This window comes from Onychomys torridus, chromosome 10 (assembly GCF_903995425.1).
Source record: "Onychomys torridus chromosome 10, mOncTor1.1, whole genome shotgun sequence".
Lineage (NCBI taxonomy): Eukaryota > Metazoa > Chordata > Mammalia > Rodentia > Cricetidae > Onychomys > Onychomys torridus.
In genome coordinates, this window is record NC_050452.1 from 26,874,781 (window position 1) to 26,887,572 (window position 12,792).

A 12,792-nucleotide genomic window follows, 5' to 3' on the forward strand; every position below is an offset into this window, starting at 1 on the left:
TCAGTTCTGGAAATAAATTCTCTCTGCTCAAAATCTGTTTGTTTTTGTTTGTTTGTTTGTTTAAACAGACAGGGTCTGGCTATGTAGCCCTGACTGGCTTGAAAATAGCTATGCTAGCCTTCAATCTGCAGTAATCTTCCTGCCTCTGCCTCCTGAGCGCTGGAAACACAAGCATTACATGCTACTGTATTTGGCCTGTGTAATTCTTCATAAAATCGTTAAAATGCTTGCCCTTCCTCCTTCTGTTGTAAAACCTTAACAGAATTACACAAGGTACTGAAGAAACCTAAGGTTCTTAGTCAGTGTTCTAGTGCTGTGAAGAGACACCAAAATCATGGCAACTCTTATAAAGAAAACATTTAGTTGAGGCTAGCTTACAGTTCAGAGGTTTAGTCCATCATCATGACAGGAAGCATGGTGGCATGCAGACATGGTGCTGGAGGAGCAACTCAGAGTTCTACACCCAGATGCACAGGCATCAGGGAGAGAGACACTGGGCCTGGCTTAGGCTTTTAAAACCTCAAAGCCCACTGCCAGGGGTATACTTCCTCCAACAAAATCACACTTAGTCCAACAAAGGCCACAGATCCTTCTCAGGTAGTGCCACTCCCTAATGACCAAGCATTCAAATATATGGGGACCATTCTTTTTTGTTTGTTTGTTTGTTTTTCAAGACAGGGTTTCCCTGTGTAGCTTTGCGCCTTTCCTGGAACTTACTTGGTAGCCCAGACTGGCCTCGAACTCACAGAGATCCACCTGCCTCTGCCTCCCGAGTGCTGGGATTACAGGTGTGCACCACCGCCCGGCTGGGGACCATTCGTATTCAAACCACCACAGGTATTATAGCCATAGTCTTCAGATGTCTGACTCAAGAGCAGGCACAGTAGCTCAAGCCTGAAGCCAGCACTTAAGAGGCTCTAGGTCAAAAAATCAAAACAAACAAACAAACAACAACAAAAAGGCTCTAGGTCAGCCTCGGCCACTTAGTGAGACTCTGTCACAGACAAACAAACATATGTCTGATATGAAAGATGAGAAAATATTTTTATGGAGAGAAATTTTAGCCTTCTCCCACGTGTCCATCTTCTGGAAATCCAAAAAGTGCTATTTTTGGTAAAACGGTATCATCCTATCCCCTCAGCTGTGCTGGTGACTTACCGGCTCAATATAACAGTAACCATCAGCTTTTTAAGTGGGTGCTAGTAATTTGTACTCACTGAGGTCTTCCAACTTGCCCAGTGAACACTATTCCCCATGGAGCCACTCCCCAGCTCCCTCAATTAATTATTTTAAAAGTTCCACAATAACTAATAGTAACAACTGGGAAAATCTCTTTTATTTGCAATTACAGTTAGGTAGAGACGGGGAGAAGGAGTGTGACTAATTCATGTCTCTCCTCCTCGTCCTGCTGACACTCAGGATAGTGTCAACCGTGCACACTACTTTCTGTGAAATGAACTGCCGGCATCTCACGTGAAAACCCAGAATCCTGTAGCCATGTTACTCAAGTAAGGATGGCTACCTAACTCCCACAGTTTAAACGCACAGGCACACACATCAGTGTCTTGTCACTCTAGGCATGGCCCCTTCAAGTTACCTGACCCCATCCTTTTACAACCATCCTGTAACCATGGCGCACACCATTTAAGACCAGCTATTGCAGGGAATGAGGCAGGAAAAATGACAAGTCTGAGGCCAACCTAAGCAACTCAACAAGACTCTGGCTCAGGTAAGATTAAAAAGGACTAGAATATAGCTCAGTGGCAAAGCACTCACAGCATGCATGGCACCCTGGGTTCAGTCCTCTGTGCCACAGAGAAATGGAGGGGGTAGAGGGAGGAGAGGAAGGGAAGGGAAAAGGGCAGGAGAGGAGGAAGGGAGGAGGAGGAGGGGATGGAATGAGGGAGGGACGCAGAGGAATCTTTAACACTGGATTTTACTGGAGGGGAATGGTCAAAACCCCACACATTCCAGAAACTATCCTGGAAGGAAGCTCATCACATAGCAGTGACAACAAGTACCAGCTACAGAGACTGTTTAGGATATGGAGGAGCATCATTTGTTTTCCCACCCAACTTGCCACTTCACACCGGAGGATGCAGGGGACCGGAGAGAAAGTGACATTTCCAAGTTCATACAGCTGCTATGTAGTGACCTGCCATCAGCAGGCTGGTGCCCTGCCACTGTCTTACACAGGATTCAGCTGTATTAGATAAACTATATGGAGGGAGTTCTGAGAAAATACCAAATACCAAAAAGCCTCAGTCCTCACCTTCTTCTGTCCAGGCTCCTGGGATGAGTCAGGTTTTTCTTTTGTTAAATTATGGATGAAGAGAAGGCAATCTTACCGGACTCTTGTAAATATGTATGAGTGTAATACATAACATGTATGTGTGGCTATTAGAACAGAGGCTAGAGGTGGATGTCAGATGCTCTGCTCCACCACCCTCCACCCTATTCCCTTGAAGCAGAGTATCTCACTAAACCTTGACCTAAGATAAAGGCAGCCCCAGCAATCTTCCTTTGTCTGCCCCTCCCACGGCAGTAAAGTTACAAGTCACATGACCACATCTAGCTTCTTAGTTGCAAGCTGGAGACCTGAACTCAGATCCTCATGCTTGCACATCAGATGCTCTTACTTGATGAGCCATTTCCCTGACCCTAAAATTACATCTTTATATCATATTTCAATAGTTACTGAATGTCTACTGAATCAGGGGTCACCTGGGCCAGAGGAAGCATGGGTGGAAAAGGTACCTCATTATGTAAGATGCATGGTTCAGGAATAGCGTGGCTGCCCTATCCCTACCGTGTAACAAACTGGTGTGGGGCACTGTGAGTACTAATGATGATAAAGAAATGTGATTTCAACAGTCTGGTTCCTGGTGAGAATGAATCCATATCACAAAAGCCTGTTGGCCACCCTCCTCAGCCCCAGAACAAGAGCCAAGATGGCTGGTGGCAATATCAGTGCAAAAAAATGACCACAACAGCAAGCACCTTCTGCTCAGGTGCATGGGAAGCCAAGCTTGACAGCACATCAAAGGTGTGACTCCCACAACAGTTCAAAATCCACCAGAGACATGAGCCCCAGGAAAGCAGATGTGATTTGTTCAAACAATTTCAATGGGGGCAATTTAGACAGTGCCAGCTGTTTGAGATGCAAGCAGGTCACGCCCACTCAGTCCTACCTCCCAGTGACTAGCAAGTTTGGGCGGAATCTCCAATCCCAGCTTCTCAAGCTTCTGATCCCTGTACTTCTCATACTGCCGGTACCCCGCATACCCACCACCTGTTGCCAACAGGATGGGCACAGGGCGCAGCAGGAACAAGGATCGGACTGGAGCAGTATGGATTTTTCTGGCACCTGTAACAACCAAAAAAAAAAAAAAAAACCACAAGAGAGACAGAAGTAAAAATGAGGAAGTTATCATTAACAATACTGCATATTAATAATTTGCCAAAAGAGAGTACATTTTGAGTACTTTTACCAATAACAACAATAAGAAAGGAAGTTACATGAAATGATAATTTCAGTAATGTATCTCAAGGTAAGTACATCAACACTCCACCCTACTGGGCAGCCTGGTGGTACATGCCTACAATTCCAGTACCCAGGAGGGTGGAGAAAAGGGTTCAAGACCAGCCTGGACTCCACAGCAAGACTCTATCTCAAATAAAATGGACTGAAAATATCACGCTGTATACCTTAAATATATACACTAAGCAAACAAAAAATCTCAACAGCAAAGAGCAGATATGTGCTGCTGACTGGATGGAGGGAGGTAGCCCCACAGCACCTCATTTCAGTGGCTGGCTTTGGATATTTGGTTCTGTTTTGTTTTGTTTTGTTTTTTTAATTTAATTTTACATATCAGCCATGGGTTCCCCTGTCCTCCCCTCTCCCGCCCCTACCCTCGCCCACCCCCCATTCCCATCTCCTCCAGGGCAAAGACTCCCCTGGGGATTCAGCTCAACCTGGTAGAGTCAGTCCAGACAGGTCCAGTCCCCTCCTCCCAGGCTGAGCAAAGTGTCCCCTGCATAAGCCCCAGGTTCCAAACAGCCAGCTCATGCACTAAGGACAGGTCCGGGTCCCACTGCCTGGGTACCTCCCAAACAGTTCAAGCTATTCAATTGTCTTACTTATCCAGAGGGCCTGATCCAGTTGGGGGCTCCTCAGCTTTTGGTTCATAGTTCATGTGTTTCCATTAGTTTGGCTATTTGTCCCTGTGCTTTTTCCAATCTTGGTCTTAACAATTCTCGCTCATACAATCCCTCCTCTTTCTCACCAATTGGACTCCTGGAGCTCCACCTGGGGACTGGCCAAGGATCTCTGCATCCGCTTCCCTCAGTCATTGGATGAGAGTTCCAGTACGACAGTTAGTGTGTTTGGCCATCCGATCACCAGACTAGGTCAGTTCAGGCTTTCTCTCGACCATTGCCAGTAGTCGAGGTATCTGGTTTTAGTTGTTTTGAGACAGGGTCTCATGGAGCCTCGCCCAGCCTTAAACTCACCATGTATTGACTGATGCTCCTGCCTCTGACTTTCAAGCACTGGGAGTGTTCGTGTTGGTCACCACAACCAGCTAATTCTTTTGTTTTTTTTGTAGTACTGGGGACTGAACCTAGGGTCTTGAACATGCTTGGCAAGAGCTGCACCACTGAGCTACATTCTTAGCACTGGTTCTTTTTTTTTCCATTATAGGAAATATGTTTATTTTTTTATGCACTCAATTAAAAAAATACTCATTCTTTGTCAGGATTGGTCCATTATACTGTTTCTTTGGAGATAATGAAGTATACATAAAATTATTAGCCATTTATCAATGACATTAAAATTTCCATATTGTATGAAAGACAAGTATGAACAAGGGATCCAGAACCTGCCTGTAAAACCAAGAAACAGGGACTAGGTACAGTAGTAGAGCACTTGTCTAGCATGTGCGAGGCCTTGGTGTAACCCTCAGCACTGTGAAAACAAACAGAATAAGCATTTCCAGCGGTGGGTATAGGAGCCTACTGCCAAATTCTAACAGCGCACGTGCTGGTCAAGTGCACAACACATCCTTACGTTCAGTATGTTTCTTGACGTTTCGAAATCAGTTTGTGAGAAAGAAACGCAGAGATGTGATCATTTCTGTTAGGGCATGTATCCTCTGAGAATGGGACACTCAGCACCTAAGTGCCCCAAAGCTCTTTTCAACTCCTGCCCTACATAATGATGTCCATCAAAGTCCACGAAGGCACAGAGAATATTTAGTTTTGACTTTTGAGCTCCAGCTCTTCATCCTCTGCTAAGGACAGGCCTGGATCCAAAGGCGGCTCTAACGTTTCCCACTTGGCCTCCTCTGCCTGACGGCAGCACATCGTCCACTTCAGGTTACTCCTTCTCCTCATTCCTTGCTGCTTCTTGGTGTCACTCATCTGAGGTTCTATATCTTCACTTGCGGAGTCTTCAGAACTTCTGTACTTACCCGGATCTGGAAGTGTGCTGGGATCAAACCCACCCTCATCTTCATCCAGTCCAGAAAGGCCCCTCTTCATCTCTAGCCTTTGTTTGCCTTTTGCTGGCCTCTCTTCTGGCTTCTTTCTTTTAGCTGTCTTTCCCGATGCTCTGCCTTAATCCTCTTCCTATATTCTTCCTTGTCGAATGTGTCCTCTTCCTGAAGCCGTTCCTTTGCTGTCTGAGTTGATGCCACCAGTGTCGTCCTCTTCCTCCACATCTTTTGTCGCAGACTTCTGAATCTGTGGCCACTGCTGAACCAGCTCCCCTTCATCAGTAAATGTTATTTTCTTATTCATTTTAAAATTTCTCTTCATTACTTTTTTTGCTTCTGCAACTTTGGCTAATTTTTTCTTGACACTGGATTTAGAAGGTTCCTTTTTCGACAATGCTTCATTCTCTTTAAGATCTAACCCAAACACATCACACTGCTTCACTGTGAGGAAATCAGCATCGGGCCCATCTTCCTCATCATCATCTCTGTCTAGGAACTGCACAGGAGCTTCCTTGACCTCCTTCTGTGCCTCCTCAACACTGAGAACAGGTTCAGGCTGAGGCTCTCTTGCTTTTCCCAGCTGCTCTTCCATTTCTTCATCTGTTGAGTCTTCGTCCTGATCTTCACTATCACCACTGGCCAAGCTGTGTTCTGTCTCTTCTAGTCTTTTTCCATTTTTGTGAAGGATGGACATTTTCTCACTGAAATAAGCTCGAAACTCTCCTACTTCATCATTGGTGTGGGAAGGAGCCCTGGGCTGAATTGCTTCGATGACTTGATTCCTTACCAACCCTTTGGTGGGCTGCTTCTCCATTTTCTGAAGAAATCTTACCCATGGTGCCACAGCAAGACCAAGAGACAGTGCATATTCAGTAATAGGTAACTTGCTCACATTAAATATTTCTTTATCCTTCATAAGATATACTGAATGTATGTAGGAGACAAAACACCTTTGAGCTCTTTCTTTTAAATCTTGATCTTGAGCTAAAAATGATTCTAATTTTTTCTGAACATCAATAGGTTTTTCTGGATTGATTCTGATCTCCTTCACAGGTACTTTCTTCTGGAGAAGCTGCTGCACCATCTCTTGTTCTAAGGGTAGTAAAATTAATACAGCTTCGCCATCCTCTTGTGTCTGGCAGTTCTACCAGCTCTGTGAATATACGTGTTAGCATCCTCTGGACAATCAAACTGAAGAACCCAATTCACAGCTGGAAAATCCAATCCTCTGGCTGCAATGTCAGTAGCAAAAAGCACTGCAGCCCTCTTTCGGACAAACTCGTTGTAGACCTCCATTCTTCTCATCTGCTGTTGCCGGCCATGGAGAGCAAGGATAGAGATGCCTGGGCGCAACAGGCAGAACACCCTGCACAGGCACTGAACCTCTTTGCAACTGGAGAAGAACACAATACTCTTCTTCTTTAGGTAGCTTCTCAAAAAGGAAAACAGCACACTGCACTGATTTTTTGGTGCAGGTCACAAACTATATAGTTCTGTTCCAATGTAGCACGGGTGCTGTATTTTGCTTTTTCATGAACCCAAACACATTCAGGGTCTTTCAAACTTAAGCGTGCAAGGTCACTTACAGATTTGGTCTGCGTGGCTGAGAAAAGTAAAGTTTGGCGTTTCTTGGGAAGATTTTCAATAATAGTATTCATGGTGTCAGCAAAGCCCATGTCCAAGATCCTATCTGCTTCATCAAGGACTACCATCTGAAGATTGGTGGCATGAAAACATATTGTTTCATTCATGTGTTGAAGAAGTCGACCTATGTGCAAACGAGTATATTTATGCTGTCGATCCTCTCAGCTTCATGTTTCAAATCCTTGCCACCAATGATGAGACCAGCTGAAAAGTCATGATTCTTCCCTACTTTGCGTGGTAGAACCTCTAATGTCTGATAGGCCAGTTCTCGAGTAGGTGAAATTATCAGAACCCCCAGGCCATCTGCTGAAGTTCACTGCAGGCAGTATAAGGCTTCCAACACTGGAATGAGAAAAGCCAAAGTCTTGCCAGATCCAGTTTTGGCAGCTCCAAGCACATCTTTACCTTGCAAAGCCAACCCTATGGTCTGCTTCTGTATCTCTGTACCAAGCGGTACTGAGCTTCTTGCAAATCTTTTAATGAGTTTTTGGACAAAGGGAAATCTGAAAATCTTGTAATTTCATTTACATTTATCTTCTCGTAGTTCTGCACCAGGCGGCTGATCCCCGCGCTCGACCTGCCATTCCGGCTTCTTCAGCTGCTTCCTCCGCTCCTTCTTTTGGTTTTGCCTGTGGCTGTGTTTTTTCTTCCACCCACTGAAACTCCACACTGGGTCGGGACGGGTTCCCTGACCAGGAGAATCAGCTGTTTTACCCATGGTGGCAGCGACCAGGTCCCAAGTCACTCCCCTAACGCAAAACACCTCTCACCTTAGGTACCATATGGAAGATGCAAAACCAGCATGTCAGCACTGGTTCTTTTTTAAAATGTATTTATTTAATCTGTGTATGTATGCACACCCACACACAAATGTGTTGTACAGGTACCAAGTGAATGCTCAAAATCAAACAGGTTATCAGATTTGGTAGCAAGTTCCTTTACCCACTGAGCCATTTCACTGGCTTGCTGGTTCTTTCTTATTTTATTTTATATTTTTATTTTTTATTTTTTGAGGCAGGGTTTCTCTGTGTAGTTTTGAAGCCTGTCCTGGAACTCACTCTGTAGACCAGGCTGGCCTCGAACTCACAGAGATCTGCCTGCCTCTGCCTCCCAAGTGCTGGGATTAAAGATGTGCGCTGCCACCACCACCACCTGGCATTGGTTCTTTTTTAAATAAACAAAGGATGTCATAAATCTTCTCCATTGTCTAATCATTCCTAATGAATCTGCTACTTGATAAGTTATCTGTTGGGACAGCCTGCCTTGTCTTGGACAATGCTGTGGAATAATCCTTCTGTACACTGTAAATACGTATTGCTCTGGATGTCAATAAAAAGCTGATTGGCTGATAGCTGGACAGGAAGAAATTTGGTGAGACAGCCTGAGATGGGAGAAAGCTGGAATGAAGGGGGCGGAGTCAGAGGAGTCACCACAAAATGCAGGGAGAATTGAGATGAGCATGCCATACTGAGAAAAGGTACCAAGCTTCATAGTAGAGCACAGATAAGAAATGAGTTAATTTAAATGTAAGAGTTAGCTAGTAACAAGCCTGAGCTATTGGCCAAGCATTTATAATATTGAGTCTCAGTGTTGGTTATTTGGGAAACTGCTGCAGCAACAGGAAAACTCCACCTATAGGACAGGCAACTTTGGGAGGTAGAGTCTACAGGAGGGAAACACGAGCTACATGCTGCAGTCATTTCCACCCTACAAAGGGCCGCAGCCATCTCTCTGGCAGTCTCCTCAGCCAGTCTCAGGAGTGAGGCTGCCCCTCAATGTTCGAATGAATACATACATCCCATCCGCTGAAAGGTCAGACTCCTGTCTCTTCCCGCCTCCTGTTACTTTAGGCTGCCTCAGAAATCTGACACTACTAACTTAAAAACTGAAAAGAGAGATCTGATCAAGAAAGACTTGTCAGAGTGTGACAGGGCAAGATGGTGCAAAAGTTCCTCTATTTTGTATTCTTTTTTTTAAAGGCTTATTTACTTATTTATTTATTATGTATACAGAAGAGGGTGCCAGATCTTCTCATTACAGATGGTTGTGAGCCACTATGTGGTTGCTGGGAATTGAACTCAGGACCTCTGGTAGAGCAGTCGGTGCTCTTAACCTCTGAGTCATCTCTCCAGCCCCTATTTTGTATTCTTACTGAGGCCATTTCAGGCTTAATAAGAATTTGATCTCAGGCCAGGTGGTGGTGGCACACGCCTTTAATCCCAGCACAGGTGGATCTCTGTAAGTTTGAGGTCAGCCTGGTCTACAGAGCAAGATCCAGGACAGGCATCAAAACTACACAGAAAAACCCTGTCTCGAAAAAAACTAACAAACAAACAAACAAAACAAAAAAAAGAAAAAAATAGAATTTGATCTCCTTGATAGAGAATTCCATGGAAAACTACCCAATTCTGTTCTAAGAACCTAAGGTCAAGATGTCCTAGCTAATTTATCTTAGTTTCAGTTAAACTGCTTGCTTACCCAAATCCTCCCGCTGCGGCTGCTGAGCAAGATACCAGGATATGGTTCTGGGTTTTAAAAAAATCCCTTACTCTAAATACTCGGAGCTACACTTGGGTCCAAGTATCTGAGTGCCAGCTGGAATAGGTGGCCAGCTCTGGTGGACTCCCACAACAAGAGAAAGATTTACCCTTTGCTTTGCTCCTTCTGAACTGTTCTATGACAGCCTGCAGCTGACACCCACACAGCACACTGCTCAATGTCTCCTGATACCTTTTTTAAAAAAAGATTTATTTACTGCATATACAGTGTTCTGCCTGCATGTATGCCTGCGGGCCAGAAGAGGGAGCCAGATCTCATTACAGGTGGTTGTGAGCCACCATGTGGTTGCTGGGAATTGATCGGGACCTCTGGAAGAACATTTAGTGCTCTGAACCTCTCTCAGCCACCACCGCCCCCCTTTTTAAGGCAGAGTCTCACTCCATATCCCAGGCTGGCCTCAAGCTCAAGGCAGTCCTCCTGCTCAGTCTCCCAAGTGCTGGGATTAGCACAGCCAGCTTCATTTATAGGCTTTTCTCTGGACTTTTCTTTCTTCCTTCTTTCCTTCCTTCCTTCCTTTTTTTTTTTTTTTTTGGTAATTATATGTGTTTGTGTTTGTGTATACAGGTGATAGCCAAGTTGTGAGTGAGTAGGAGTTAGATAGGTCTTAGGTAGGCAGACAGGGAGAGGGCATGGCTTGGTAGTAAAGATGGCAAATTTCCAATATGGCCAGCTTCTTCCTCACCCTTCTGACTTTAAGACAAAAGCCTGGCAGCTTAAAACACAGGCCTTGTAGGCATTTTGTCTCACTCCAGCAGGCCCCCTGCTGACAGACTAGCTCAACAAGTTCAAGCCTGGCTCATGATCTACAACAGTTCTGGGCCAACCAACCATCTATCTTCAAACTGACCAACCAGAAATTAGGGGAGAAAAACTCTTCAGAGACTTTAAAAACCCATCCCTTGAGGCGAGACTGGACTTTTTGGCTTCCTGAGTTCTCCCTCAGCTTTCGGAGCAGTCTTTTCTCTGTGTCCACTGCATGTGTGTCTCCTCACTCCCAGTAAACGACTTTCTTCAGCTACTCATTCTGTCTGCAGTGTCTGAGATTTCTCCAGTGCTGCTCATTGTGCTGGAGACTTTTCCTTGAACCAGCAGGAGAAATGCCCTTGATCGAGACTCCTAGACTATAGCGTTCTGGAGGCTTGTCCAGGATTTCTTCTGAGGAACACTGACTCATCAAGGTTAGAAATCAGACTAAACCCTGAAAGGATAGGAAGGTGTGTCTGTTAGGCTGCTGCTAGTACTGGTTTGTGTCCTAGAATGGGATTGGTAATTTTATTTTCTTCTTTCTTACAAGAAAGTGTGTACCCTAGGAAACCAGTGGAAGTGTCTGGTGACTAGAAACCTGTGAAAAGGTACTAAAACTATACTACTAACCTAGAGTCTGGCTCCACAGCATGTTGCCTTCGTCTGGTCACTGACCCTGGTGCATGAAGGAAGGACATTTATAGGGAAATAGTTTTATGTGGAGACAGACAAATCTTTGGATTTTTCAAAGCACCTGAATCTCCTATCCTGCCTCTTCTGCCCACTTGGGACTGAGACAGGCAAACTGCTGTTTTGAACTTAAATTGGGTGGTGGTAAAATTCTTTGCTCCCTCTCTCTAGAAAAAAGGAAGCTATCTGAGAGGCCTCCACCTGATCACAGCTACTCTGCTCCCCTGAGCTTAGACTATGGAATTCCTTCCTGTTTCTTTATTTTGCCAGCTGAGGCCATGGTATTGCTTCCTCCTCTACCCAGGCTAACTAACCAAAGTGTCTCTTTTACAGAAAAGGGTAAAAAGGCCCACATTTAATCTGTGAGATGGGAGAGGGACACACCTTCTCAGGGAGCCGGGCTCTCCGTAAACAAAGAGCAACCACGTGGCTTGTTATCAGCTTGGCTATTGACCTCATCAAGACCGAGCAACCATGTGGTTGGCTGCCATCTTTGCTAACATTATAAAGAAGGCCAATGGCATGTGATTTCACTGCCATCTTGGTGAATGTAACCACGTGGCGTAAACCAAATATGGTGGCGTCCATGAAGTCTCCTTTCCAACTAAGCCCTCTGGTTATTATGTGTTTCTTTTTTATTAGACTTAAGAGGCAACACTAGGCCTCCAGGATTTTTTTTTTTCTTAATGTTTCACTTTGTTTTACTATTGCAATAACAGGTTTAAAAAAGAAACAATCTAATACAATCACATTCTGAGTTCTTTTACAATTATTTTTGTTCTGCTTTGTTTACTATCCTTTAAATTACAGGGACTTAAAGCCCAATTTACATAGAGTGAATTGTGAGAAGTCCCTCCTAATTGATGTGGGATGTCTTTCTGTATGCTGTGAATATGTGTTGCTCCCATTGGTTAGTAAATAAAGCTGCTTTGCCCGATGGCAAGGCAGGATAGAGGCAGGTGGGAAATCTAAGCAGAGATATAGGAAAAGGGCAGAGTAGAGTCAGGGAGATCCCAGGCAGCCACCCAAGGAGCAAGATGCCAGCAGACCAGTAATGCCATGGCCATGTGGCAATACATAGATTAATGGAAATGGGTTAATTTAAGATGTAAGAGCCAGCTAGTAATAAGCCTGAGCCATAGGCCAAACAGTTTGTAATGAATATTAAGCTTCTGAGTCAATTATTTGGGAAGTGGCTGTGGGACTGGGGTGGGACAGAAAAGCCTCCGTTACACCTAATTTAGTGTTCGGCCACATAGTGGGGCCCTAAGAAAAGTGGCACAGCTGCCGATACCCTGCAATGGCTACCCGAGCTTAGCTGGGGCAGATGGCCATGGGAAGACAGAAACCTAACCCTCAGCATTTCTCAGAAATCCAGTGACTCAGGGACCTTGTTCATCAGAAATCATAGCTTCCTCATCCCTCCCTAACCAGCCACATACCTCAAGGGATATCTGCCACACATACACTGACCTGACTGCATCAGGCCCAGGCCCCTCTTGGTGGGCTCAGCTGGGGTTCTACCCAAGGCAAGAAAAAAAAAAAAATCTCCCAAGAGGGAAGGATCTACCCATAAGCCTTCAGGAACCCTGTGAAGGCTCTTGCTCTCCCAGGCTGGGCGGCTGTTCTCCACCCTGTGAGACATTGGGGTAGTCTG

General features: G+C 45.0%; 1 protein-coding gene and 1 pseudogene across 2 annotated transcripts in view; both read right to left on the reverse strand.

Moving 5' to 3' along the window:
- Pisd (phosphatidylserine decarboxylase) overlaps window positions 1–12,792 on the reverse strand; it is a 44,145-nt gene that overhangs the window by 14,830 nt on the left and 16,523 nt on the right. Inside the window, exon 3 of one of the 2 annotated variants that reach the window (XM_036200286.1) lies at window positions 3,192–3,367. In XM_036200286.1, the coding sequence (XP_036056179.1) occupies window positions 3,192–3,367 (176 nt within the window). Of the gene's footprint in view, window positions 1–3,191; window positions 3,368–12,792 lie in introns of those variants that run through there. The other variant, XM_036200291.1, reaches the window with a different exon arrangement.
- Window positions 5,257–7,860, reverse strand: LOC118591842 (annotated as a pseudogene).